The 27210-nt window shown below is 36.4% G+C and overlaps 1 protein-coding gene across 22 annotated transcripts in view; it reads right to left on the reverse strand.

Annotated features, from left to right (window-relative positions):
- The window catches only part of MIER1 (MIER1 transcriptional regulator), a 61939-nt gene that overhangs the window by 14536 nt on the left and 20193 nt on the right, over positions 1-27210 (reverse strand). For 21 of the 22 annotated variants that reach the window (XM_055233461.2, XM_063613314.1, XM_055233452.2 and 18 more), the window contains 8 exons: positions 25800-25945; positions 15025-15186; positions 13965-14097; positions 13204-13268; positions 9726-9798; positions 2104-2255; positions 1321-1402; positions 95-189 (listed from right to left, as the gene is read on the reverse strand). In XM_055233461.2, the coding sequence (XP_055089436.1) occupies positions 95-189; positions 1321-1402; positions 2104-2255; positions 9726-9798; positions 13204-13268; positions 13965-14097; positions 15025-15186; positions 25800-25945 (908 nt within the window). Of the gene's footprint in view, positions 1-94; positions 190-1320; positions 1403-2103; positions 2256-9725; positions 9799-13203; positions 13269-13964; positions 14098-15024; positions 15187-25784; positions 25946-27210 lie in introns of those variants that run through there. The other variant, XM_055233465.2, reaches the window with a different exon arrangement.

Raw genomic sequence — 27210 nt, forward strand, 5'->3', positions numbered from 1 at the left:
TTTAACACTAGACAATATAGCAAATTAAGATACATGACCATTTGAGTTGCTCAACTAAATTTCTTTTTGCAAAAAAGAGATTATCATTACTTACTTTATTAGCCTGAATCAAATGAAAATCCTTTCCATAGGCCTTCAACCCTTGTTCAAAATTTCTACACTCTTCCTCTGTCCAAACAGATAATTCCTCTGACAAGATGGGAGGAACAAACTGTTAAGCAATATTCCCCCAGATATTGCATATAACAAAACTACAAATGAAAACTTAACCTTCTGGTAAAAATGAGGGAAGCATTTTACTCCTGAGCTCTATTACTAATTGTTGCAAAAGATAAAGTGACAATTCCTTATTTAATAAGATTTTGAATGATTTGGTCCCTACCTCTCCAGCTTCAACTTGTGCCACTTTCTTCTTAATTCTTACTGATCAAACTATCTTAGCCACCTTTCAATTCCTTAAATTTGCCATGTTCTTTCTTACTTCAGACTTTGTGCATGGTGTCTCTCCTTTGCTTAGAATTATTTCCTGCCTCTACCTCATCCCCTTTCACTGAGATAATTCTTTTGCATCCCAACAAAAATATTACTTCATTCTGAATGCTTTCCTTTTCTAAAAGCACTACCCTCTCCGCAAATAGGTTAAGTCCCATTACTGCAGGTTTCAATAGCACCCTCTAATTTTCCTTGAAGAATTCATCAGCTATTTTCCAGTTTCCCTACCTAAGCTCTAAGCACCATGAGGGGAAGGGACTTTGTTTATAGTTACATCCTCAGAACTCAGAAGGCACTCAAGTTTTTGTTAAATAAATATCTCTCATTTGTTACTTAAATATATATATATATGTAGAACTCTTAGTGAAGGGGGGTAGGAGCCAGATATAGTATAAAAAAGAAAAATCTAAATTTTAGTCATGGCTTCATTACTGATGAATTATGTTTGCTTTCGCCAAGTTACTTTAGTTCAGAGATCTCAGGCTCATCAATTTTTACCTTTAAGTAAAGGTATTATCTGTCATACTACCTAGTTCATAGGGCAATTATCAAGATCAAATAAGAAAATATTTATAAATATGCCTTGAATGCATAAGGCAGTATAAATTTTTACATTTTTACTTACATCATTGTATTTTCCCACAAAGAAGGAAGGGACAATCTTAATCCCACTCCCCATAACGACTTGTGTAATACTTGGTATTTTGTAAATATTTATCAAACTCAGAAAAATCAGTATTATTAAGTTTAGGCTATACCTAGGTAAACTGAAAAGCTTAATTTTAAAATTTCTGCCAAATCATGAAAATGAATAAAAACTATACTTACCTCTAGCTGCTTTTACATTAAATCTTAATCTTCTCAATGCTTCTTCTGTATCAAAATTGCATTTAACCAATTCATATAAAGCCTAGAAAAATAAAAGGCTTGAATATGTGACAAGGACTATAAACAGTTCAATGCTACAATTTCTTAAGAGTAAAGGTTTTTCAAAAATCCAGTGTTTTCATCCTTTTTGAGGGCAAATAACTTTAGTGAATGTTATTATATATAGAGAACTTCAAAGAAAAACAAATATGAATTCGATCCTGATAAATTAACTACCTTTAAGTATGTACAAAGTAGGATATGTGAAAACTTGGTGGCCATAGTATCCTAGGAACTAAAAAGAATTCATTTTATATCAATGAAAATTCCTTCTCTGTGGCTTCTTGAGATTCCTATAATTTTAAACAAATTAGAAAAGAAAAACAATGATTAAAAAGGTAAAAAAGATAGGTTCATGGTAGGCACTGGTCTTACCATGTACATAACATCCGGGGTGAGAATTCCAACTTGATATACACAGATTCTTAGGGATAGCCAAAGGAATTTTAAAAAGCCTAATGAAAAGTATATATAGGCAAAATAAAACATCAGGTTTTTGTTTCGTTTTTGAGCTTCACACCAATGAAGTCACTGTGGTAACAATGGGTATCTTACAGGGATTATAACCTCAGATTCCTTGTCAATAATGTTATAAAAAGTTTGGTGGACAGACAACAATGCAAGTGACAGCATTTACATAAATGTGTATGGCAAGGTTCTAAGAGGTGTTTCTTATTCACAGACCTGTTCATTGTCTTTTATGTGAGATCCTTCAGGAATTGCTTCTACACCCTTCTCATCACCTGTTCTTCTAGACGCATCTTTAAGAAATATAATCACTTTATCTTCTGGTAAGTACTCAGGGTCCCACAGGAGCTGATCATCATTTTCATATACTAAATTAGTAAAAGACAATGTTAAACAAATTTCTAAAAACTGGTAAGAGTTTGTGTTAAAACATATTACTAAATAAACAACTCAGAGCCAAATGCTGAGAACTGAGGTACAGTGTGGTTCTACTACTTGCCTGACTTCGTTCTTGGGCAACAACTATAGTTTAAGTGAATTAAACAATTTAAACAGAGAGGAAGCACCACTTTATGCCCCCTGCAGATCCAGTCTGACTTTATCTTGAGTTTACCAAATTCCAAGCTCTCTTGGTTTGAATACCATCTCTACCACTTACTATGTGTATGATGACCTTGGGCAAATTATTTCCCTTCTGTCTCATCTGTGAAAGGAGGTAACAATAACTCTACCACATAGTTTTAAGGATTTAAAGCACTTTACAATCATTCTGGCACATATTAAAATCCTGTAATTGTAACTATTATTTTTGAAAAAATGTCTAGAAGAATGCTCACCAAATGTTAACACTGCTTAATTCCTGGTGGTGGGATTTGAGGTAAGTTTTACTTTATGTTTTCTGTGATGCTTGAGTGTATAATGTATATAAATCACTTTCACAAAAAAAGTCATTACTTTTTTAAAGGTATTTAAGTTCCACCATAATTTCCATTATAAGAAGATGAAAGCCTAAATCTAATTAAAACTCAAAAAGTAATGAAAGGAGGATGACCTAAGACAAAGCCTGTGGAATTCTAAATGATGAGAAGAAAACATGGATAAAATTCAAAAGTCACAAATAGAAGAAATATCAAGAATGTAACATTACAGATGCTAAGGGAAGACAGTGTTTCAAAGAATAGTTTCAAAGACTGGTTAAATTCTGTTGAGTGATGAGGATGAAAATTGAAAAAGGTTATGCCAGCTTTACTAACAAGGAGGTGAATGTTGTCAGAACTCTTTCTGTACAGAGATGGAAGCAGAAGCCACATTGGATAAGATTGAAGAATAAATGGAAAGTGAAGAAATAAGACTCTTGAAAAGTTTCGTTATGATGGTGGAGATAGGGGAGTAGCTAGAGATTAGAGTTGAAGAAAGTTTTTATGTTGTTTTGGTTTGTTTTCAAAGATGAGGCAAACATGTAAATGACAACAGGAAGGAGCCAGCCTGAGAAAGATTTTAAGAGACAAAGAATAACTAACAGTGTCAACGTTTCTTTTATTATGAAAAGAATTTAACAGCTAATTAAGCATATCCTATGTACCAGGCAATGAATTTTTTTTTTTTTTTTTGGAGACAAAGTCTCACTCTGTTGCCCAGGCTGGAGTGCAGTGGTGCGATCTCGGCTCACTTCAACCTCCGCCTCCCAGGTTCAAGCAATTCTCCTGCCTCAGCCTCCAGAGTAGCTGGGACTATAGGCATGTGCCACCATACCTGGCTAATTTTTTGTATTTTTTAGTAGACAGAGTTTCACCGTGTTAGCCAGGATGGTTCTCGATCTCCTGACCCCATGATCCACCCGCCTCGGCCTCCCAAAGTGCTGGGATTACAGGCGTGAGCCACCATGTCCGCCCATATTATTTTCACACAAATTATCTTGTCCCCTCACCAACGCACACTTCAAAACCTTCTTCTATCTTTCCTTGTTTCCCAAAATAGATACTTTTGTTTAAAGTACAGCCCAAAGGAAAATATTTAGAAAATTTTCCTTAATAAACATCATTCCTTTTCTAATCTGCTGGTACAATCCTAGTTATATCCTAAATTATAAATACAATAAAACTACCATGATAAAATGAATCTGGATATACTGCTATTGATTTCTATTCTCTGCTCAGCCTCTGTTCTCTGCAGACTAAAGTTCTTATATTCTTGGGATCTTTGGGGTAGACAAGGCCATACAAGGAAACCCTAATTCGGAAATAATTCACCCACCTATTCACTTAGGGGCAAGGATCGACCTACTTACCAGTAAGGTTACAAAGATGAGTAAACAAAAGGTTAAAATACACTGTGGTTAGTATAAATGATAACTTACATGAATTTAGGAAAAAGTTAACGGTAGCTCAGGAGATTTTGTAACCAAAACAGATACAAGTCCAAAGGAGCATGCTTGGAATGTTATTATAACTAACAAATCATGTTTACTTAACTGTTTGAATTAGGAGTGCTAACCAATGAAGAATATATAATCTGCATGGCGCCTAATAAAAAAAGTCGGATGGCAGAGAGAAAAAATTTGTCAATGTCTCTCCCAAGATACTAGGTAAGGAGGTTTCCATGTATCAATGAAAAGGAGAATTCTGATCCATCCATTAAGTAATCCCTACAATAAAGATATCAGGATATCTTAGTTTTGTGGCACTTAAAAAAAAAATGGTCTGTGCTCACAAAACTGATGAAAAATATCCTGTGAAATGTTTTCCATAAGAATGCACTAATCAGCACTGTCCCTTTGACAAGTTTTATTTCTAACAGCATAGTTTACCTAATAGTTTCATGAATTTGGTTTGTGGTATAGGGTATCCTAAGAGAAGACAATTCTGGGTATCTTGACAAAAGTTTGAATTTCTAGAACTACAAAGCTGAGGAGTGCTCCTTTACCACAGGGATCCCTCCAAAACAATGTCATTCTGCTTAGTCTGATCCTCCTTACACAAACTAATATACTTAAATTCTCAAAATGAGAAAGCTTCATAAATCACTCGTTCCTGAAAAAAATTACGTATGTATAATTACTTTATAAAATCATGTTAAAATGGAAAATAGTAAGTTAGAATTTAAACCATGAAAACATCAGAACAATTAGACAAGAGAAAGATATAAAGGCAATCCAAATTAGAAAGGAAGAAGTCAAATTATCCATTTACTGATGATATGATCTTGTATTTGGAAAAACCTAGACTCCACAAAAAACTATTAGAACTGACAAATTCAGTAAAGTTGCAGGATACAAAATCAACATACAAAAATCAGTAGCATTTCTATATGCCACCAAATCAACATTCTGAAAAGGAAATCGAAAGACTAATCCCATTTAAAATAGCCACAAATAAAATCAAATACCTAGAAATTAACCAAAGTGAAAGATCTCTATGACAACTATAAAATGTTGACAAAAGAAATTAAAGAGGACACCAAAAAAAAAAAAAAAAGGAATGATATTCCACATTCATGGATTCAAAGAATCAGTGTTGTTAAAATGTCCATACTACCAAAAGCAATCTACAGATTCAATGAAATCCTTATCAAAATACCAATGACATTCTTCACAGAAATAGAAAAAAAGTTCCTAAAATTTATATGGAACCACAAAAGACTCAGAATAGCCAAAGCTATCCTAAGCAGAAAGAACAAAACTGGAGGAATCACATTACCTGACTTCAAATTATACTACAGAGCTACAGTAACTAAAACAGCATGTACTGGCATAAAAATAAGACATACAGAACAGAACACAGGACCCAGAAACAAGTCACATACCTACAGTGAACTCATTTTTGACAGAGATGCCAAGAATGTACACTGGGAAAAGACAGTCTCTTCAATAAATGGTGCTGGGAAACTGGATATCCATATGCAGAAGAATGGAACTAGACCCCTATCTCTTGTCACATACAAAAACCAAAATAAAGACTTACATCTAAGACCTCAAACTATGAAACTATTACAATAAAATATTGGGGAAATTCTGCAGGACACTGGACTGAGGGCAAAGACTTCCTGAATAATATCCCACAAGCACAGGCAACCAAAGCAAAAATAGACAAATAGGATCACATTAAGTTAACAAGCTTTTGCACAGCAAAGGAAACAATCAACAAAAAGACGACCTACAGAATGGGAGAAAATATTTGCAAACTACCCATCTTAGAAGGCACTAATAACTAGAATATATAAGGAGCTCAAACAACTCTATTGAAAAAAAGTCTAATAATCTGATTTAAAAATAGGCAAAAGATCTGAAGAGACGTTTCTCAAAAGCATACATACAGATGGCAAAAAAAAGTGTTCATCAATAGATGAATGCATCAAAACCACAATGAGATACCATCTCACACCAGTTAGAATGGCGATCATTAAAAAGTCAGGAAACAGGTGCTGGAGAGGATGTGGAGAAATAGGAACACTTTTACACTGTTGGTGGGACTGTAAACTAGTTCAACCATTGTGGAAGACAGTGTGGCGATTCCTCAAGGATCTAGAACTAGAAATACCATTTGACCCAGCCATCCCATTATTGGGTATATACCCAAAGGATTATAAATCATGCTGCTATAAAGACACATGCACACATATGTTTACTGCGGCACTATTCACAATAGCAAAGACTTGGAACCAACCCAAATGTCCATCAATGATAGACTGGATTAAGAAAATGTGGCACATATACACCATGGAATACTATGCAGCCATCAAAAATGATGAGTTTATGTCCTTTGTAGGGACATGGATGAAGCTGGAAACCATCATTCTCAGCAAACTATCGCAAGGACAAAAAACCAAACACCGCATGTTCTCACTCATAGGTGGGAACTGAACAATGAGAACACTTGGACACAGAAAGGGAACATCACACACCGGGGCCTGTTGTGGGGTGGGGGGAGGCGGGAGGGATAGCATTAGGAGATATACCTAATGTACATGACGAGTTAATGGGTGCAGCACACCAACATGGCACATGTACACATATGTAACAAACCTGCATGTTGTGCACATGTACCCTAGGACTTAAAGTATAAAAAAAAAAAATGTGATAAACACAATGGAGTACTATTCAGCCATAAAAAAGAATGAGATCCAGTCATTTGCAATAACATGGATGGAACTGAAGGTCATTATGTTAAGCAAAAAGTCAGGCACGGAAAAGACAAATATCCCATGTTCTCAATGATATCTGGGATCTAAAAATCAAAACAATTGAACCCATGGAGATACAGCAAAAGGATGGCTACTAGAGGCTGGGAAGGTCAGTGCGGGAAAGAAGTAAGAGAGAGGTAGGGATGGTTAATGGGTACAAAAAAATAGAATGAATAACGCCTAATAGTTGACAGCACAACAGGTGACCATAATCAATAACTTAATTGTACATTTTTAAAGAACTAAAAGAGTATAACTGGATTGTTTGTAACACAAAAGATAAATGCTTGAGAGGATACATACACCATTTGCCATGATGTGGTTATTAAACATTGCATGCCTGTATCAAGACATCTCATGTACCCCATAACTATATACACCTACTATATACCCACAAATATTAAACTATAATATAAATGTATAATATAAATACTAAAATATAAATATAAAATAGGCACTATTATCTTTCATTGTCAAAATTTAAAAGAAATTTAATAAAAACAAATGTCTTTCAGTTCATTTATTTGCAGAAAGAAAAACCTCAATGGTGAACACTGCTAACCACTATATGAGTAAAGCACAAAATTGACATTTCAATTACAAAAATAAATACAAAAGCCAACAGATCATTTATTTTGGCACACAATTATGCGTTCACAGAACATATCATATGTACAGAATTTCTATATGTAATAAAGTCACTCCATACTGCTAGCTTCAATGTTCCTATATGTTGCAGGAATTACCTTGAGAAATAAGTGGTAGCTATTAAACATTTAAATGCTGTATTAAAACATACTGCTATCACAAAAACCGTACTGGCCTGTGATGTTCCCTTGACTGCCTCTGACCTGCTGCTTGCCCTGAGAGTAGGTGCATACTTAGAATATAAACTAAGTTTTTGGAGAGAATGCTAAAAAGAAATAAACAACAAAAAACTTCTATTAGTACAACTCCAAAGGCCTTCGTGTATATTAAGTTGAAATGTGCAGAAAACTGAAATAAAAGAAATAAAGATTTCTAGTCCTGAGTGATGTCACATTGCACATTAACTCATTAAAAGCACACATACGGCCAGGCGTGGTGGCTTATGCCTATAATCCCAGCACTTTAGGAGGCCAAGGCGGGCGAATCACCTGAGGTCAGGAATTCAAGACCAGCCTGACCAACATGGAGAAACCCCATCTCTACTAAAAATACAAAATTAGCTGGGCGTGGTGGCGCATGCCTGTAATCCTAGCTACTTGGGAGGCTGAGGCAGGAGAACTGCTTGAACCCGAGAGGCGAAGGTTGTGGTGACCCAAGCTTGAGCCATTGCACTCCAGCCTGGGCAACAAGAGCAAAACTCTTGTCTCAAAAAAAAAAAAAAAAAGGCACACATACACAGCATTCTTTCTGGAACTCAAATGAAGTGAATAATCTGAAACAGACTCTTTAAAAAAAATCTTCAGCCAGGCGCGGTAGCTCACGCCTGTTATCCCAGCACTACGGGCGGCAGAGGCAGGCGGATCACGAGGTGAGGAGTTTAAGACCAGCCTGGCCAACATGGCGAAACCTCATCTCTACTAAAAAACACAAAAAAATTAGCTGGGCATGGTGACGGACACCTGTAATCCCAGCTACTCAGGAGGTTGAGGCAGGAGAATCACTTGAACCCAGGAGGTGGAGGTTGCAGTGAGCCGAGATCATGCCATTGCACTCCAGTCTGGGCAACAAGAGCAAGACTCCATCTCAAAAAAAAAAAAAAATCTTCAAGTATTGTATGTTATTGGAAGTATGACTTACTTTAGGACTTTCAAATGAAATGAAATGTAAAAAAAAAAAATGTAAAATTTAAGTATACAAGTTGTTTTCCCAAATTATTTTTAAAACGCAAGCATCAAAGTAATCCATTTTTTTTTTTTTTTTTTTTTCCAGACGGAGTCTTGCTCTGTCACCCAGGCTGGAGTGCAGTGGCGCAATACTGGCTCACTGCAACCTCTGCCTCCCGGGTTCAAGTGATTCTCCTGCCTCAGCCTCCTGAGTAGCTGGGATTACAGGTGCGCACCCCGACGCTGGGCTAATTTTTGTAATTTTAGTAGAGACGGGGTTTCACCATGTTGGTCAGGCTGGTCTCGAACTCCTGACCTCATGGTCCGCCTGCCTCAGCCTCCCAAAGTGCTGGGATAACAGGCGTGGGCCACTGCGCCTGGTCCAAAGTACTCCATTTTAATAAGCATTCCATTTTGCTTACTGAAAGTTTCAGGAGCAAATAAGCTTTTTATATCAGTTATTTACTCTCGTTTGTTTTTATGCCTTTCATTGATATAAAATGGACTTCTAAAAACTAAATTATAAAGATTACAAAAGGGTTAAAGTTTAGAGCACTGAAAATATGGGGAAAAAGTAAAAAAAACTGTTGAGACATTGTAAGTCACTTTAAAATGAAAAAAAGCATTCACTTTCTCCTTTTTTGGCTAGGCTTCTATAGACCAAACTGAAAAAATTGAGTAAACATATTCTTCTCACAGAAATAATGAAGGGTTCTCTTTCACAAACCAATGGGGTTACAATGGGGTTACTTAGTAGGCTGTCATGTTCTTATCACATTTTACATATAAAGTAACAGTTCATTACACTGAAAGCATAAATTCAGCTAGGTAACTTTACTAATAACCCACCTTTTTCATTTTCTTTGTATCTACAAATGCCAACTGGAATTTCTGCTTGAAACATGGAGCCCACCATAATCTCCTATTTTAAAAATAACATAAAACATTAGTAAGATCTAGTAACAGATTTTATATCCATTTTCTAGCCTTACCATCTTAGTAAACTGTTCCTGGTTTCTCTGTCATAAAATATAAAAACAACCAATTAACTACCTCAGAGGTACCTTTGTGAAGATGAATGACAAATGATGACTGGATGAAAATATGAGTAATAATAATGAGGTGAAATGCAACGTAAACAATAAATACAAACTATTTCAAAATATAGAGACAAAGAAGTGAATTCTGATAATTCCATTAGTAAGACATATAAAACACAAAGTCAAATTCAGATACTTTCAGAGTATCTACACTTAAGACAGTGGTCTTAAATATGATCCCTGTATGAGCAGCATCAGTGTCATCTATGAAATTTTTGTTTTTTTGAAACAGGGTCTTGCTCTGTCACCTAGGCTGGAGTGATCATGGGTCACTGCAGCCTCGACCTCCCAGACTCAAGCAATTCTCTCACCTCAGTCTCTGAGTAGCTGGGACTACAGGCACATGCCACCACACACAGCTAATGGGAAACTGTTAGAAATGCAAATGCTCGGGTCCCACCCCAACCTACAGACCTACTGAAACTCTGGGGACAGGACTCAGTCACTGGTATTTTAACAAGCTCTCTAGGTGATTCTGACATACACTGAAGTCTGAAAAACAGAGCTTCAAGGTAAGAAAAGTAACAAAAAGGGTTTGTATAAAGCTCAGTAGGGGCCAAATGAAAGAAACTGTAAATGAAATACATAAGTAGGTTATGGCTTGACTTTCATTAAAACAATACAAAATAAAAAAGTAACCTCCTCCCACAAATATAATTAAATAGGAAATCCAGTAATCATATCTATATAGTCAAATCACAGATTAGGTGAAACTGGCTGTTCTCAAAAGCAACTGGAAACTACCACTGGTGAAATTTCACAATGCAAGGAGACCAAGATTACATGAACCCTCTTTTGTGTGATGGCTAAATATTAAGAACACATTTACTGACATTTTCAAAATTGGGCATGAAAGGTACAAAATCATGGTCTACAAGTTTTGATAACTCTTAGGATTTGGAAAGTCTCTCTCCTGCTATTGTTACCCCACTGATGTGAGGATCTCATTTTATCCAGTACAACTTCAAAGACGTACTTTATGTAATAAAGTTATTTCTGTACCTATAAGAAAAACCAATCTTTCTCATCATCAGTTTTCTAAAAAGAATCAAACTTACAACAAATTTTCTCTACTCTTACAATGGAATTCTCTTTATGTCTTCTACTATAAAAAGAGTCCTTTATTGTCACATCTTGTGCCTCTTTTAACTTAACTCACCTAGGCCTACCAAAGAACACTGTCAAGTTACTAACCCTGGCTGGGGTGCTTCTAAGCCATCAATGCCTAGATCCACTGCAGGACAATTAAGTTAGAATCTATGAATGAAGGCCCTGGTAGTCAGTACGTCTAAGTTATCCAAATGATTCTAACATAAAAACAGGGTTGAGAACATCTGGATTAGTATAAAGATAGGTACTTCCTTTTTCCTGTTCAGTTCTGAACATTTCTTTTCATCTGTTAATTTGTTCTGTAGTACAGGGAAGGGAAGGGAAATAGCTTTGAAGATCATTATGTGTAACATATCATATATGTAATTTTCCTTTAATCTTTTAGCAAGCCCCATAAGGCTGACATTGTTATTCCCATACTATATGTGAGAAGATGAAGCTAAAAAATTTGATTTTCTCAGGAGCACACAATTATTAAGTTCTAGAGCTATAACTAAAATTCAGGTTTGACTTCAATACTGTTTCCCCTACCTTAAGTTTCTATAAAAACTCAATTTCATCATATAAGTCTTAAAAAAAATGAATCTCTGAACCTTGACAATTATTTAAAACAACAAAATCATACTGAAAGAAAACAATCTGCATTTACTCTGGCCTGCTTTATTACATAATTTTTTTCTGAGAAAGGTGTGGTTAATTAATACCCTTCCTGAGTAAGGTGTGGGTAATTAATACCCCCCAGCAATGAAAGGTGTTCTACCTCTGAGCATTTGTTCTTTCATTTAAAAAAAAGCACTGAATGCTTAATCAAATACTCTACTGAACACTCCAGATTAAAAAACAACGTATGTTGAAGATACATAAACTTGAATATGAAGTGGAACAGCAATTTATAAGGACTTCCAAAGTTTCTACCTTTTTTCATCTTAATTTCTGCAAACTGTAGGAATCAGATTTAAAACAGGATGAAAGAACCCTTGCCCAAATAGGCCACACAAATTAACTTTTGTGATTCTTGTTTTCTGTCGACTCCCATCATTTGCTCAAATTAACATATACCATACACTGGGCTAATCTTGTCTCTCAACAAAAATAACTATTTCTTTTATATAAATGATTTGTTTTAACCAGTTCTACATAAAAAATTTTTTTGAAGACATGGAGTCTCACTATGTTGCCCAGCCTGGTCTCAAACTCCTGGGCTGAAGTGATTCTCCCTACCTCAGCCTTCCAAGTAGCTGGGACAACAGGGGAAACATCACTGCAACCAGCTAATTCTACATAACATTTTGATAGATTTTCCTAAGAGCTCAGTTCTTTTACAATAACTTACAATTCTTTAACTTAACTGTATGATTAATTATATGCTATATTTTATAATTAAAAACTAATCTCAATATATTATCTTTAGATTCATTTCAGAAATTAAGTTGTATATAGTTATGAAGCCAAATCTGTTTCTTCATATAATAAGCTTATCAGTTATGTCAACATTAAATTCAATCATTTGGAGAGTTTTCCTTTTATAAAGTAATACAGAATGAAAAACTTGCGATACGAACTACTAAACAAAATTTACTTAAATATCAAAGCCTCCACAAATGCTTTCCATAATATTGAAAAATATATACGTGATACTTTTCACAGGGCAACAAATGCCTAATTCAGCACTAGTTCAGGACTAAATCAGAAATGTGGATTTTCATTTTTGTTTTGTTTTATAAAACGAGACAGGGTCCCGCAACGCTGCCCGGTCTCGAACTCCTGGGCTCAAGCGATCCGCCTGCCTCAGCCTCCCAAAGTGCTGGGATTACAGGCGTGCACGACCGCACCCTGCCAGAAATATAGATTTCTAATCTTAGTTTGAGTGCTGACTTCCTCAACAAAAACCAACTCTTTGAATTCATTTTATTTTATAAAAAGATAAATATATCTCTAACCTAGATGTGTTAAGAAGGAATCTGAACACTTACCAAACATTTAAATGTCATAAAAGGGCTTACATCGATTTTATCAATATACATAGTTAGTAAAAAAAAATAATAATAATAATTACACGAGGCTTTTTAAAAAAATATTAATTTATCTAAATTTTGGGAAAATATTGTTCTAACTACCTTTTTCCAGTCTTCTGATGGAATATAATCTTCATCTTCTTCAGATTCTTCTTCTACTTCACTATCTAGAATAAATAAGACACCAATACTATAAAATGACTGCTTATCCTGTCTACATCTACATATTATTTTTACATCTACCATCAAATATTTGGATATGCTCAAAGGTATCTAATGCATTAAGCCAAGATATTTCTAACCAAATAATTAACACCCTATCACTTAAAAAAAAAAATAAAAACAAAAAAACCATAAACATTCTACATAATTGTATTCTCATGAAATGATTTCCTACAAAAACTTAGGGGAAAAAACTGATTTAGAATAAAGATAATATTACCTTACTACATATTTCATGACAGTTTTTCTTCAAGTGTTTTTCTTCTTTTTAAAGTACAGAAATTTAGGTGTATTTATGAATATACCTAAAAAAGGCTAAGAGGCAAAGAAAGTAAAAAATGGAAACTAAGGGAAAGACTATGAGAAATAAAAAGATGACCATGAAACAAACATTTAAAAACAGGGCAAGGAAAAAACAAATACACCCAAAGTCAAGTAGTACATGACACAATTACCGTAGTATATTCACTAACAACAGGGACCCTGCACTGCTAAACTAATAACTTACAACAAAATCCATTTACTGTTGAAAAGAATTTCAGACTAAATGAATTCAAAGACCAGTTTAAAAAATGAAGATTTTAGGTAATACCTAAAATAGTAAAAATTATATTCAAATATTATCAACCAGTAACACTTACTTGTATCAAAATATTTACATCGACGTGGGCGGATTATTTCCTGGGCATCTTGAGAAGCAACAGATTGTGATGGATCATCATTGGAAGACTGAGTTTCATCCTCCTGACCTGATGAATCCTTTATATTCTCCTCCTGTGGAATAATAAATTAAATTTCTTTAAAATGTAAGGAAAACAGTTGCAGATGAAAGACCATAACATAAATTTTGTTCTAATATAAGCAGAAGACTAAAATGAATATACTAGATGTAATATCGTATTCTGGGTTGGGTCCTGCAACAGGAAAAAATATATTAGCAGAAAAACCGGTATAATTCAATCTGTAGTTTAGTTAATAGCACTGTACCAAGATGTTAACCTTAGCAGAAGTTGAGGTAAGAGTATACAGGAACTTTCTATACTAACTTTAAACCTTTTATAAATCTAAAATTATTTCAAAATAAAGTAAGAAAAATAAACACAAACTGCCAATTAGCCTTTATTATTTAAAAGCAACAGCATTTTTTAGAAAGTTGGTATAAATTAATTAGAATAAGCACTGGAAAAAAAAGAAACCTGAAATGACAAGACCAAACTGTTTTTTTTTTTTTTTTGAGACGGAGTCTCGCTCTGTCGCCCAGGCTGGAGTGCAGTGGCACAATCTAGGCTCACTGCAAGCTCCGCCTCCTGGGTTCACGCCATTCTCCTGCCTCAGCCTCTCCGAGTAGCTGGGACTACAGGCGCCCGCCACCACGCCCGGCTAATTTTTTGTATTTTTAGTAGAGACGGGGTTTCACCGTGGTCTCGATCTCCTGACCTCGTGATCCGCCTGCCTCGGCCTCCCAAAGTGCTGGGATTACAAGCGTGAGCCACCGCGCCCGGCCCCAAACTGTTACCTCAGGAGTAGATGACAGGGGATTTCCAATTTTTATATTATGTATTTCTGTAATATCTTAATTTTTAACACTTTTAAAATCAGGAAGAGTAAAGATTACAAAGACAAGTAATCAAAACATATTGTGAAATTTTAACTTCAACAAGAATAAAGACCACAATCTTAAATATACGTATATAGACTTACTTTATTTTCCCCACTACAGCCACTGTTGTCATCATTATCAGCATCTTCATCATCTTCACCTTCTTCTTCCTCTTCCTCCTCTTCCTCATCTTCTTCAGGTAGTCGAACAGTACTACCATAACCATAAAGGCTGAGAAGTTCATGAATTGGCATGTCGCCTTCCTAAATAAATCAAAATAAAAGTTAATCTCTGAATCAGTGATATTTCTGATTCCCAGGCTATAATCCACAAATCTGTGGAGCATTCATTCTATACTGAAGAATAAAAGCTGTATTATGAATTCTCAGATCATAAAGAGTAAAACTGAAAATATTTCTGAAACCCAGGAATATCCCAATCTTTTAAGTATTTCTATAAAATTAACCAATTCTAATTGCTGACAACAAGATCTTTAAGTATAATTAAACAGTGGCCTTGGTCTAACATGGACTATTCTTTTTGCAATCAATTCAGTATATGCACAATGACAGTTAACGCTATGCATGGATGCCCACTCTTAATAAGAGTACCATACTTAATTTGAGGGTGGAGAAATAGAACAATGAGAAATAGACGATAAGTTAACAAATCCAGAAAAGCAGATGAAATTCAGAGCTCAGCCCGAACACATGAAAAAAAAAAGAAAAAAAAAAACACAAACCAGTAGTAATATACAGAAATGATAATGGACTACATTAACCATATATTCTTTTCTATGGTTATCTCCATTTACATATAAAATCATCTCATGCAATCCTTACCATCTATCATACAGACTTGTTTTTTATTTCCATTTCATAGATGAGAAAACAGAGGCTGACAGGTTAAGCATTTCTTCAGAAATCAGACAAGTTACAAGTAGTAGAGCCAGATTTAAACAGTCTAACTCCAAAAGCCCATATTCATATCAATACACCATGGTGCCTTGGCCAGGGACTTCTCTCAATCCCCACAAAAATCACACCCTCTGTGGATGAAAAAGAAATGTCCATACGCAATGAAATGAAATCAGCTTTCTATACAAACTACTGACTCTAACCAGTAAACAAGAAATGCACAGCATCAGGGAAACATAACAGAATTCTGATTATAAAAAGAAAATTTAATCCAAATCATGTGAACATATTATACACTCATGCACACCCACATACAATGCACATGGTCTAAAGCAAAACAGTCAGAAAACAGTCAGTTTAGAAGCTAGAAAAAAAGGGTAATCATGAAATAAGATATGGTTTATATTTCTCCAGCAGTCATGGAAAGAAAGAAGTCAGTCTAGCTCCTGTGTTAAACACATTGCTACAATGGATATGGGTAAATCAGACTGGATTAGATGATACAATTAACCTGCATCACTCAAAATCCATGTGTGAGAAGAAATTAATGATTATAATTTGAAAAGATTTTCTTATGAAGAACTAGGAAGAAAGTGTCATCCAAAACTTCTATTTCACATTACAAATGGATATTCTGGTTATGAATGAGTTTGTGAATCTATTTCTGAAAGATAAATCAATTCCAAGACCCCTAATGATTTGCAGAAGCTACAACCTGAAAAGTGGTAACTTTATCAAGGCAAGGTATTGCCACTCTAGCTAAATAACCAGCTGGCAAACAACTGACAGTTCTTATACTGTGTTTCCAATACCACCAGTGCTTTAAGTGTTCAAGTACCAAGAATCTGGTACAGGACACTGGTATTTGGGAATCTGGGGAGTCAGTACTCAGGAACTAAAACAAAACTTCAAAATAAGAGATAGAAGTGTAATAAGAGAAATATAATGAAAAGGCTAGATTTATTTTTTGAGACAGGATCTTGCTCTGTCACCCAGGCTAGAGTGCAGTGGCATGATCACAGCTCACTGCAGCCTCAACCCACTGGGTTCAAACGATCCTCCCACCTCAGCCTCCCAAGTAGCTGGGACTATACATGTGCACCACCATGCCTGGCTAATTTTTGTATTTTTCATAGAGAAGGGTTTCACCATGTTGCCCAGGCTGGTCTCAAGAGAATTAAAAAAAAAAAAAAGGAAAACAAAATGCTTGCTTACTAGTATTAAGGTTTTTCCCTCCTGGATATACAGATGAGAAGTATGACTCACTTTATAAAAATTCATTTCTCAGGCCAAGCTCAGTGGCTCACGCCGGTAATCCCAGCACTTTGGGAGGCTGAGGCTGGCACAACACTTGAGGTCAGGAGTTCGAGACCAGCCTGGCCAACAAGGCAAAACCCCATCTCCACTAAAAATACAAAACAATTAGCCAGTCATGGTGGTGCACACCTGTAGTCCCAGCTACTCAGGAGGCTGAGGCAGGAGAATTGCTTGAACGCAGGAAGCAGAGGTTGCAGTGAGCTGAGATTGTGCCACTGCACTCCAGCCTGGGTGACAGAGTTGAGACTCTGTCTCAAGAAAAAAAAAAAGGAAAAAGAAAAAAATTCATTTCTCAAAGAAAAATTCTCCAACACCTCCAATACTGACTAAGCAGAGGACAGACAGAGTCAAAAGTAGCCTGATCACAGTGCATTTAGAGGGGAAATGCTTGAATTACAATCGTAATAGAACTGGCACAGATGGAGAAAAGTCATTCAAGTCAGAGCAAATGACAAATGTACCGTACAGAAACAAAAATGAATAATCCAGTCACCCTGATTAGAGCAGACATACCATTTATAGTAACTAAAAAAAAAAAGTATCATTTCAGAAGGCCATACATTACTGAAAGATCAGTTATAGATTAAGTCAGGATTACTATTTTTACCTACTTTCTCTAGTTTTACGTAATTTTTAAAGGCTTCTGTTATACTCCTGACTCAATTTGAGCGTATTGAATAGTTACTGACACTATGGAAGTATTCAGGGGAAATTACACACACAACAAAACACTCAATGTGAACTTAGGCAGGGGAAGATTTAGGTTGCTTGCCAAGTGGGAATCCACTGCTATCATTCACTACACATTCACCTGTATTATGATCAGAACCTAAATTAAATTAGTGGTTGTGGAAAAGAAAAAATTGAAGAGATGCAACAGGATTCAACTGGGGATTAGGAGAGATGGAGGTCCTGGTGATGCTGAATCCCTGGTTCCATATATTCCTTGTACCCAACTACACTTTCATATACCTTCTAATAGTCTATTTTTACACAATGTTATTTTTAGATGGGCTTTATCACGTGGAAACAAAATACCCTTACTTATTCAATCAAGAAAATGCTTACTTATGCCGGGCGCAGTGGCTCACACCTGTAATCCCAGTACTTTGGGAGACTGAGGGCAGCAGATCACTTGAGGTCAGGAGTTCAAGACTGGCCTGGCCAACATGGTAGAACCCCAACTCTACTAAAAATACAAAAATTAGCCAGGCATGGTGGTGCGGGCATGTAATCCCAGCTACTCAGGAGGCTGAGGTAGGAGACCTGCTTGAACCCAGGAGGCAGAGGCTGCAGTGAGCTGAAATTGTGTCACTGCACTCCAGCCTGGGTGACAGAGTGAGACCCTGTCTCAAGAAAATAAAATAAAATTAAAAAAAAGGAAAAGAAAATGCTTGCTTACTAGTATTAACTCAAGCTGTCACCCAGTATCAGGTGAGTAATATCAGCTTAGTAAGCAACAAAGAAAAAATCATCACCACCAAAAATACAAGTTGAAGCATGACAGTATAAAAAGTCTCTTATTTAATCTAAGGTAAAAAGTCTCTTACTTAATCTAAGGTAAAAGTGAAAATCTTGCAGCAAACTCTGGGCTACAACTACAATAAAAATCAGAATCAATTTTGCTGAGGAATCCTGTTTCAAATTGCAATAGCATGTATTTGTGTTCCTGCTTTGTGCTAACTGAAGTAAAGATTTAGCAAGCATAAACAAGCATCATGTAAGGATTATTTATTATTTCCCTTCCAAGCCTCTCCTACTCTCTTCTACTTCTGTACTTGTCTTCTCACACGAAATGTTCTTTCTTCCATTCCAAGCATTTATTTTTCTTGAAAGTTCACCTCCTTGACCATAGTAGCTGACATAATTGGAATCACTGTATTCCCTGGCCATAGATTTGGAGTGGGCACATGACCCAAGCTTGTCCATACTTTGTTTCTGGAGTTTTATCAACAGCAACTTAAGAAAGAAGCACAGACTATCTCAAGTAGTAAATGTGGGAGACCTACAAACTGACAGCATCATATGAAGGAAGTTGGTCTGAAAAGACAAGTCAGGTGGGACACGGTGGCTCACACCTGTAATCTTAGCACTTTGGATGGCCAAGGTAGGCAGATCACTTGAGCTCAGGAGTTCGAGACCAGCCTGGGCAACATGGCGAAACACTGTCCCTATAAAAAATACAAAAAGAATTAGCTGGGTGTGGTAGTGCATGCCCGTAGTCCCAGCTACTAGTGGGGCTGAGGCAGGAGGATGGCTTCATCCAGGGAGGCTGAGGCTGCAGTGAGCCAAGATTGCATTGCTGCACTCCAGCCTGAGTGACAAAATGAGACCCTGTCTCAAAAACAAAGAGGTAAACCATGTAGAAAAGCAGAAATAGAGAAAATAAATTCTGGTGGCACTTGAGTCCCTGGGGAGCAGATATATCCCTCCTTTAATGAAATTCCTTGAGACTTACATGAAATTCTTCATTTTGTCTAACCTGGTTTGAGATTAGACTGTAATCTAGTTACAGACAGATTTCTGTCTCTGCACCCCCAAATTCTGATGCTATAAACAGTAATGATATCGTGTAACGCAAATATTCCGTTATTTCCCTCTGAAAAAAGATTTAAGGATGAATAAAACTTGGCCAAAAGTAGTACACTATTATGCCAGGGCCTGTCAGTCACCTGTTCCAGAGAATTTCTAATTAGCTTATATTACCAAAGTCTGCATTCTACCAGTTACTCAAGGGCTTACTTCAACTTAAATTGAAACATCACAATAAAGCAGCACAGTGTTTTATTCCCATTCACGTAAGTGTTAAAAGAGTATAAAAAGGCGAGAACAGAGTGAAAGAAAAAATTATGTGTCAAGTTGTACATTTTCAGTTACAGGTCAGAGACTTTTTTGAGAATCTTATGAATGACATTAACTACTAAGATTTATTTTGTGTTTATTATGTGCCAAATACTATGTTAAGTGCTTTAGATATATTATTCTTGTAATAACATCTGAAGTTTAACAATGTTAAGTAACCTATCCTAAGTCACACACTGAAGTAAGTAGTAGAGCTAGATTACGAACCCAGGCAGTCTAACTCACTGCTTTACACTGCCCTTCTGTACATATGCATATATACTGCCTTCTTTAAAATCTAACGTCAGGTTAAGTATACAGCATCCTGTTACAATGTGAAATAAGAGGGCTGATAAACTGTGAGAAATAAGGAAAGTGGGCATAGTACATGATGAATAAAAATACAGAAATGTAGCCAGGCACGGTGGCATGCACTTGCAGTCCTAGCTACTCAGGAGGCTGAGGCGAGAGAAAGGCATGAATGCAGGAGGTTCAGGGTGCTTGAGCTATGACTGCACCACTGCACTCCGGCCAGAGTGACAGAATGAGACCCTGTCTCTAAAAAATTAAATTAAAAAAAAAAAAAAACAGGAATACATACTATATTTGCAGACTGTACTTTAAGAAATGAGCTGTCTTACACTGTAACAAAAGGAGGGGCAATCATGTCTGCATAAGCTAAAGGAAGGCTGGCTGAAGGTGGGAGAAATGGACCTTTTAAAAGATAAACCGACCAGATTCGGTGGCTCACGCCTATCATCCCAGCACTTTGGGAGGCCAAAGTGGGAGGACTGCTGGCACACAGGAGTTCAAGACCAGCCTGGGCAACAGAGCAAGACCCCATCTCTACAAAAAATAAAAAATTAGCCGGGCATAGTGGTGCACGCCTACAGTCCCAGCTATGCAGGAGGTGAGGCAGGTGGATCGCATGACCCTGGGAAGGCGACAGAGTAAGACCCTGTATCAAAAAGGATAAACATCATATACTATATCTCAAGTTAAGTCTGTCCTAATTTCAAGACAGTAGGGTAAAGTTATCAAACACCAACATATTATAAGGTTGGAGTGGCATTCAACTCCTAGCTGCAGAAGAGGTGCTAATTCCTAGCTCCTTCTCCCTCACATCAGGAGGTGAGTCATTAAGAAATGGCAGATGCTGACTTTCAAGTCAGGGCCATTTGGTGGATGTTGATAGTACTCTTACACCTGTTGTACCAAAACTGACTTACCAATAAAATGCTAATGAAGATAGGAAGAAGGAAAGAGGCTGATTTCCAGCCAAAAAGGCCTAAGGGACCACATCCAGACTGAACTACAGAGATGGTTCCTAAGGTAACCAACCTCTTGGCGCTGGGGCTTGACTAGAAGATAAAACTATATAGGAATGAAGGCAGTGAACTCTTCTTTATAATCCTCACACTGAGATTTCTTTTCTATCTATATAATTAATGTTGTGTGTATACTTCAAAATACTGCAATCTCTCACATTTTAATCACACATTTTAATTATTCTCTAGCTCTGGATGGAACACATCTAGCACTTTAAAAGTATATATTAAATACAGATACTGTTAGTGTGATTTTTATAAAATATATCTAAATACATAAATAAATTGCAATCTTGATCTTTCTTTTCCCAAATGGACTGCCACAATTGTGCCCATTTAGAGTCTCTGAGTTTAAAGAGTTCATTTGGAAAACAGAGTTAAACTCGAGTGTTTCTATTTGTAGCAAACAAGAGTGTATCTATGGCCAGGTGCAGTAGTTCACGCCTGTAACCCCAGCACTTTGGGAGGCTGAGATGGGCAGATCACTTGAGGCCAGGAGTTCGAAACCAGCCTGGGCAACATGGTGAAACCTCATCTCTACTAAAAATACAAAAATTAGCTGGGCTTGGTGGCACATGCCTGTAATCCTAGCTACTAGAGAGGCTGAGGCAGGAGAATTGCTTGAACCCAGGAGGTGGAGGTTGCAGTGAGCCGAGATCGTGCCACCGCACTCCAGCCTGGGCAACAGAGTGAGACTCTGTCTCAAAAAAACAAAACAAAACAAAAGTCTATTTATTTACTATGAGAATGATTCTGACATTCCCTCTAAGATCACAATAAATAATAACCTATACACCCAATTTTATTAAAACACTTAACACTTAACTATCTTTTATATTGCCATAATCCATGCATACAAATGTAACAATACACATCAAAACTTCTATCAAGTTAGTTTTCACTGAAAAATTCTAGAATTCAAATTGAATGAACTTAAAACCACATGCTATACAGTTATTGATATTTCCTGAATGAATGTCAGAGTTCTGCCACAATACATCAAAAATTCATTTCATGCAACCAAGGTGTAAGGTGAAAAACGCTTTATCAATCCCTGACATAACTAATGTTTTGCTTCTATAAAAGCAAATCAATAATCAACACAACAAAATCTTACTCACTTTTTAAATAAACACAACAAGGATTTTGTTTGGTTCATACCTAAAGAGTTAACTCTAGGAAATCCAACAAATTGGCCCCGAAATATTGCTTAGCTTCAGGTTATAGATGAAAAGCATTCTATGCTACTTAAAGCTTTAATCGTTTCTGGGAGAAGTCAGAGAAGAATCTGAAAAGGTATAAGGCTGCCTAGTTGAAAGGATGATAAAGGATTCGTTCAACTGTCTTTTTTTCCCTATCTCTATAAATAATTCTATTTTAACTTCTATTTCCTAAGGCAGGGTCACTTGAAAGCAAGTTTTAAGGCACTATATGGGGCTGGGGAAAGGAACAGCAGAAACAGGAAAAGCCAATGATATAACCAAAATTTTAGCACAGCCCATTAGTAATTTTCTACTAATTAAATGTAATAAATACCTCATTTTCTGAAATAGAAAAAAACATCACTCTCATAACCCATTATGAAAACTCTACTTATTTCCTCTTGCTAATTAGTACTTGAGCTAATATAGAATATAAGACAGAAAATACAAGATTTTATTACTGTACCTTTTATCCCACAGATGGCTATTCAGAAGCAAAAAATATAAAGTGATAGATCTTCTCTGAATATAGGCAAACTGAAAATAATTGTCTTCTCACTTCACAAATACATGAAGTGACTATGATTGTTAAATCAACTGTTTTTGAATCGCTTCCCAGCCTCCTACTTTTAAACAATAGTTCTGACTCCAAGTTCTTCAAGTGCCCTGTTTTCAGAGACATAGTCTCTGAAAAATAAAACAGGGTAAATAGTAGTAACATTTCTACTGTCACCCAGGCTGGAGAGCAGCGGTGCTATCATAGCTCACTGCAGCCTCGGATTCCTGGGCCCCAGCAATCCCCCCACCTGAGCCTCATGAAGTGTTGGGACTACAGGTGCATGCCACCATGCCTAATTAATCTTTTTAAAAAATTTTTTGCAGAGTTGGGGGTCTCACTATGTTGCCCAGGCTGGTCTTGAACTCCAGGCCTCAAGTAATCCTCCTGGCTTGGCCTTCTGAAGTACTGAGATTATAGGCATAAACCACTATGCCCAGCCCTTCATATGCTTTTTAACCCATTCTTGAAAGACTTCTGTGATAGCCAATATACACCTTTGACACATTAAATTATTCAGACATTGTGGATTAAGTCAGCTATAATCACTAAATGATCTAATCCCAAAGCCAGCTCTAATCCCACAGTGGGATCACCTGACAAGATTTGAATAAACAGTAATAGAACTCCTTTTTGAGCTCTTTAAATGTACACTTTAAAAAGTTATAAACTAAAATTATGAGACATATTACCATAAAAGTATAAGCATTCATTTTCCATGACATTATGTATTCCAAATCCTTAAAGACTGGCACTATGTCTTATTTCTTATGTTCTTTTTATTATGGAGTACAGGAAATCATATGCATGATAAATTTTATTAGAACATATCAGACTGATATATCCATTCATTCATACTTTTGAGTGAACACTCTTGCAAGGTACCATGAAATATACTGGTGAATAACAGTCATTTTATCTTCTCAAAACCAGTGGAGGTACAGACAAATTAAAGAAACAATTACAAATTGTGTCCTAACACTAAAGAAAGCATTGAATAGGATACAGTGGTTAAAAATAAATAAATAAAAATAAAACAAAAAACTAATTAAAAGCTAATTAGGGGGCAGGAAAGGCTGCTATTCTGAGGAGGCAACACCGAACCCAGAGGATGAGGAGCCGGCCTTGGGATGCATATACCAGAGAGTGAGAATGAGCTGAAAATCCTTGAAGCAGGAAGAAACTCGCTTATTTAACAACAAAAGCAGCTAGTGTGGCTATAACACAGGTAGTGTGATACATGGGTAAGAGGCCATTATCATGCAGGTGGCCTTGCTGGCCTGGTTGAGGAGTTTGGGTTTTCTTTGGATACAACAGGAAGCTGGGAGGTTGACATAAACTGATTTACATTTTGAAAAGAAGATCACAGCTCCTGGGTGGAAATGTATCAGGAGAAAGATGGTAAAAGAGGAAATGGGGAAACCAGTTAGGAAGCTACTGCAATAGTCTAGGCTAGAAAGAATGTAATCTAGGCAGCAATGGAACAAGAGTCGGCTAAGGGATATTCTTGTGGATACAAATGATAGGTTTATTTAGAAATAAGATATTGAAAGAGAAGGAAAATGACTCACTGGTTTCTCTGACTTAGGCAACAGGGTAAATAGTAGTGCCACTTTTTACTGATAGAGAGGACAGGGAAAGAACAAGTAGAGAAAAAAACAACAGTCAATAGTTCTGTTTTGGACATTTATAATTTAGAGATGTCCGTTGAGATAAGCAAGCAGAAATGTCAAAGTGGACAAACAAAACTGGAGACAGGAAATAGGTTAATGCTAGAAATATAAACTAAAGAATACTAAGCATATAGACACCATGGGAATAAATTAAATCACACAGCTTAGTGATTTTCAAATTTGGTGTACATATAATGCCAACTTAATGAAGATGTGGATCTGAACCCCACCTCCAGAGACTCTGATTCAGTATGCCGGGGGAGAGGTCTAAAAATCTGCTTTTTAAAATAAGTACATGGTTGATTCTGATGCAGCTGACCCTCATACTACATTTTGAGGAGCACTGATCCAGACAGAGACAGGAGAGAAAAAAAGAAGGTCCAAACTGAGAATTACGAACTGCCAACATGTAAACCTTAAGTAAGGGAAGAAGAGTCTGCAAAAGATACTGAATAGGAACAAAAAGATAAAGAAAACCAGACAGTGGTGTACTCCAGAATTCAAGTAAAAGAAGGGAGTGTTAAACTATATTGAATACTGCTGAGAAAAAGTAAGGTATAAGAGAAAAGTGAATATAACAATGGATGTAACAAGGAAAGTTCACTGGTCACCTTGACAGGAAGAGGTGGCGATAATCTAGAGCACTTTATGTAATGAATGGAAAATGATATTTCACGAATTTTTGGCTCCAAAGGAGAATAAGTAAAGATACGGTAACTGGGGAAGGACAAAGGGTATATAACAGGCCATGTAGAATCCTTTTATAGTCCATTTTTGACCAGACCTTTTATAGCAGAATCATTTAACAGTCTATGTTTTACCAAAGTAACTATATGAATTCTGTTATTTCACATAATGAAGTTATTGTTTTTAAAAGCCTTTCATTTCAAACTTTAAATATCCCACCTATGATCACACAGAATTTTTCAGTCATTAATATATAACACAATTTCTCTCCTAGTCAGAGAATCAAAATTTCAGATCTTCCCTTTCCACAAAAAAGTCATAACCAATTCATACCCTAGCTCTACATGTTATTTACCCTTGCGAGATCTTCTATTTCAGAGCTGAAGTTTGTTTCTCCTTCCATCATCTCTTCCTCTTCTAATGTTCGTTCATCATCAAAATCATGAACCAGCATGTCAGCTGATGGATCAAATTCATGGTCATCTGATGTTGCTGAACCTCCTGGTAAGGAATATTTCAAAAAGTTTGGTAAACCAAATTAAGTGGATCTTATTAATATTAATGTATATATTTTTATTTGAAGCTGGATGTAAGTCAAAAGTACCAAGAAAAAGCTACGCACAGCAACTATTATGTATTGCTTTTTAATAGTTACAACAGCAAAATGGGAGGAAAATGTTTATAGCTTTAAAAGTGTTTATAATGTTATAAATATGAAACAAGTTGTAAATAATAAATGGTCATATCAAATAAGAACAGGCTTTTCGTGTGGAAAAAAGTCACAATTCTTTCTTTTCTTCTTCTTCGAGACAGGGTCTCACTCTGTCCCAGGCTGGGGTGCAGTGACACAATCACAGCTCACTGCAGCCTCGACCTCCTATGGTTAAGCGATCCTTCTACCTCAGCCTCCAAAGTAGCTGGGACTACGACCACAACACATAGCTAATTTTTTAATATTTTTTTGATAAAGGCAGGGTCTTGCTATGTTACCCTGGCTGGTCTTGAACTCCCAGGCTCAAGCAATCATCCTGCCTTGGCGTCTCAAAGTGCTGGGATTACAGGTGTACCTGGCCCTAAAAATCACAATTCTTAACCATTTGATTAATGTTTGATAGAACCAATGAGTATGAACTCCTCTGGCCCATGAGGAGACTGTAAGTCAGCCCTCCATGTCCATGGCTTCTGTGTCTGTGGATTCAACCAACAGCAGATTGAAAATATTCAGAGGAAAGAAAACCAAAAAAACCTCTGTCTTCAACATGTACAGGCGTTTTTCCTTGTCATTATTCCCCAAACACCACAGTATAACTATTTACATAGCGTTTACCTATATTAGGTATTATATATATATATACACACACACCAGAGATTATTTAAAGCATATAAGAGAAATGCGCATAGGTTACACGCAAATACTATACCATTTTGTATCAGGGATTTGAGCATCCACAATTTTGGTATCTGAGGGAGGTTCACAGATATCGAAGGATGACTGTATAGTCATGCGAAATATGCAGTCATCTGAATACACAGTCTAGTGAAGACACAGCTGCACTCAAATATTATTATTCTAGAAGTACTTCCTTGAAAATACATTCTAGTGGCTGGATGTGGTTGCTCATGCTTTAATCCCAGCACTTCACGAGGCCAAGAAGGGAGGATCACTTCAGCCTAAGAGTTTGAGACCAGCCTGGGCAACAAAATGAGACCCTGTCTCTACAGAAAATTTAAAAATTAGCTGGGTGTGGTGCTGTGTGCCTGTCATC

The sequence above is a fragment of the Symphalangus syndactylus genome, chromosome 19 (assembly GCF_028878055.3).
Source record: "Symphalangus syndactylus isolate Jambi chromosome 19, NHGRI_mSymSyn1-v2.1_pri, whole genome shotgun sequence".
Lineage (NCBI taxonomy): Eukaryota > Metazoa > Chordata > Mammalia > Primates > Hylobatidae > Symphalangus > Symphalangus syndactylus.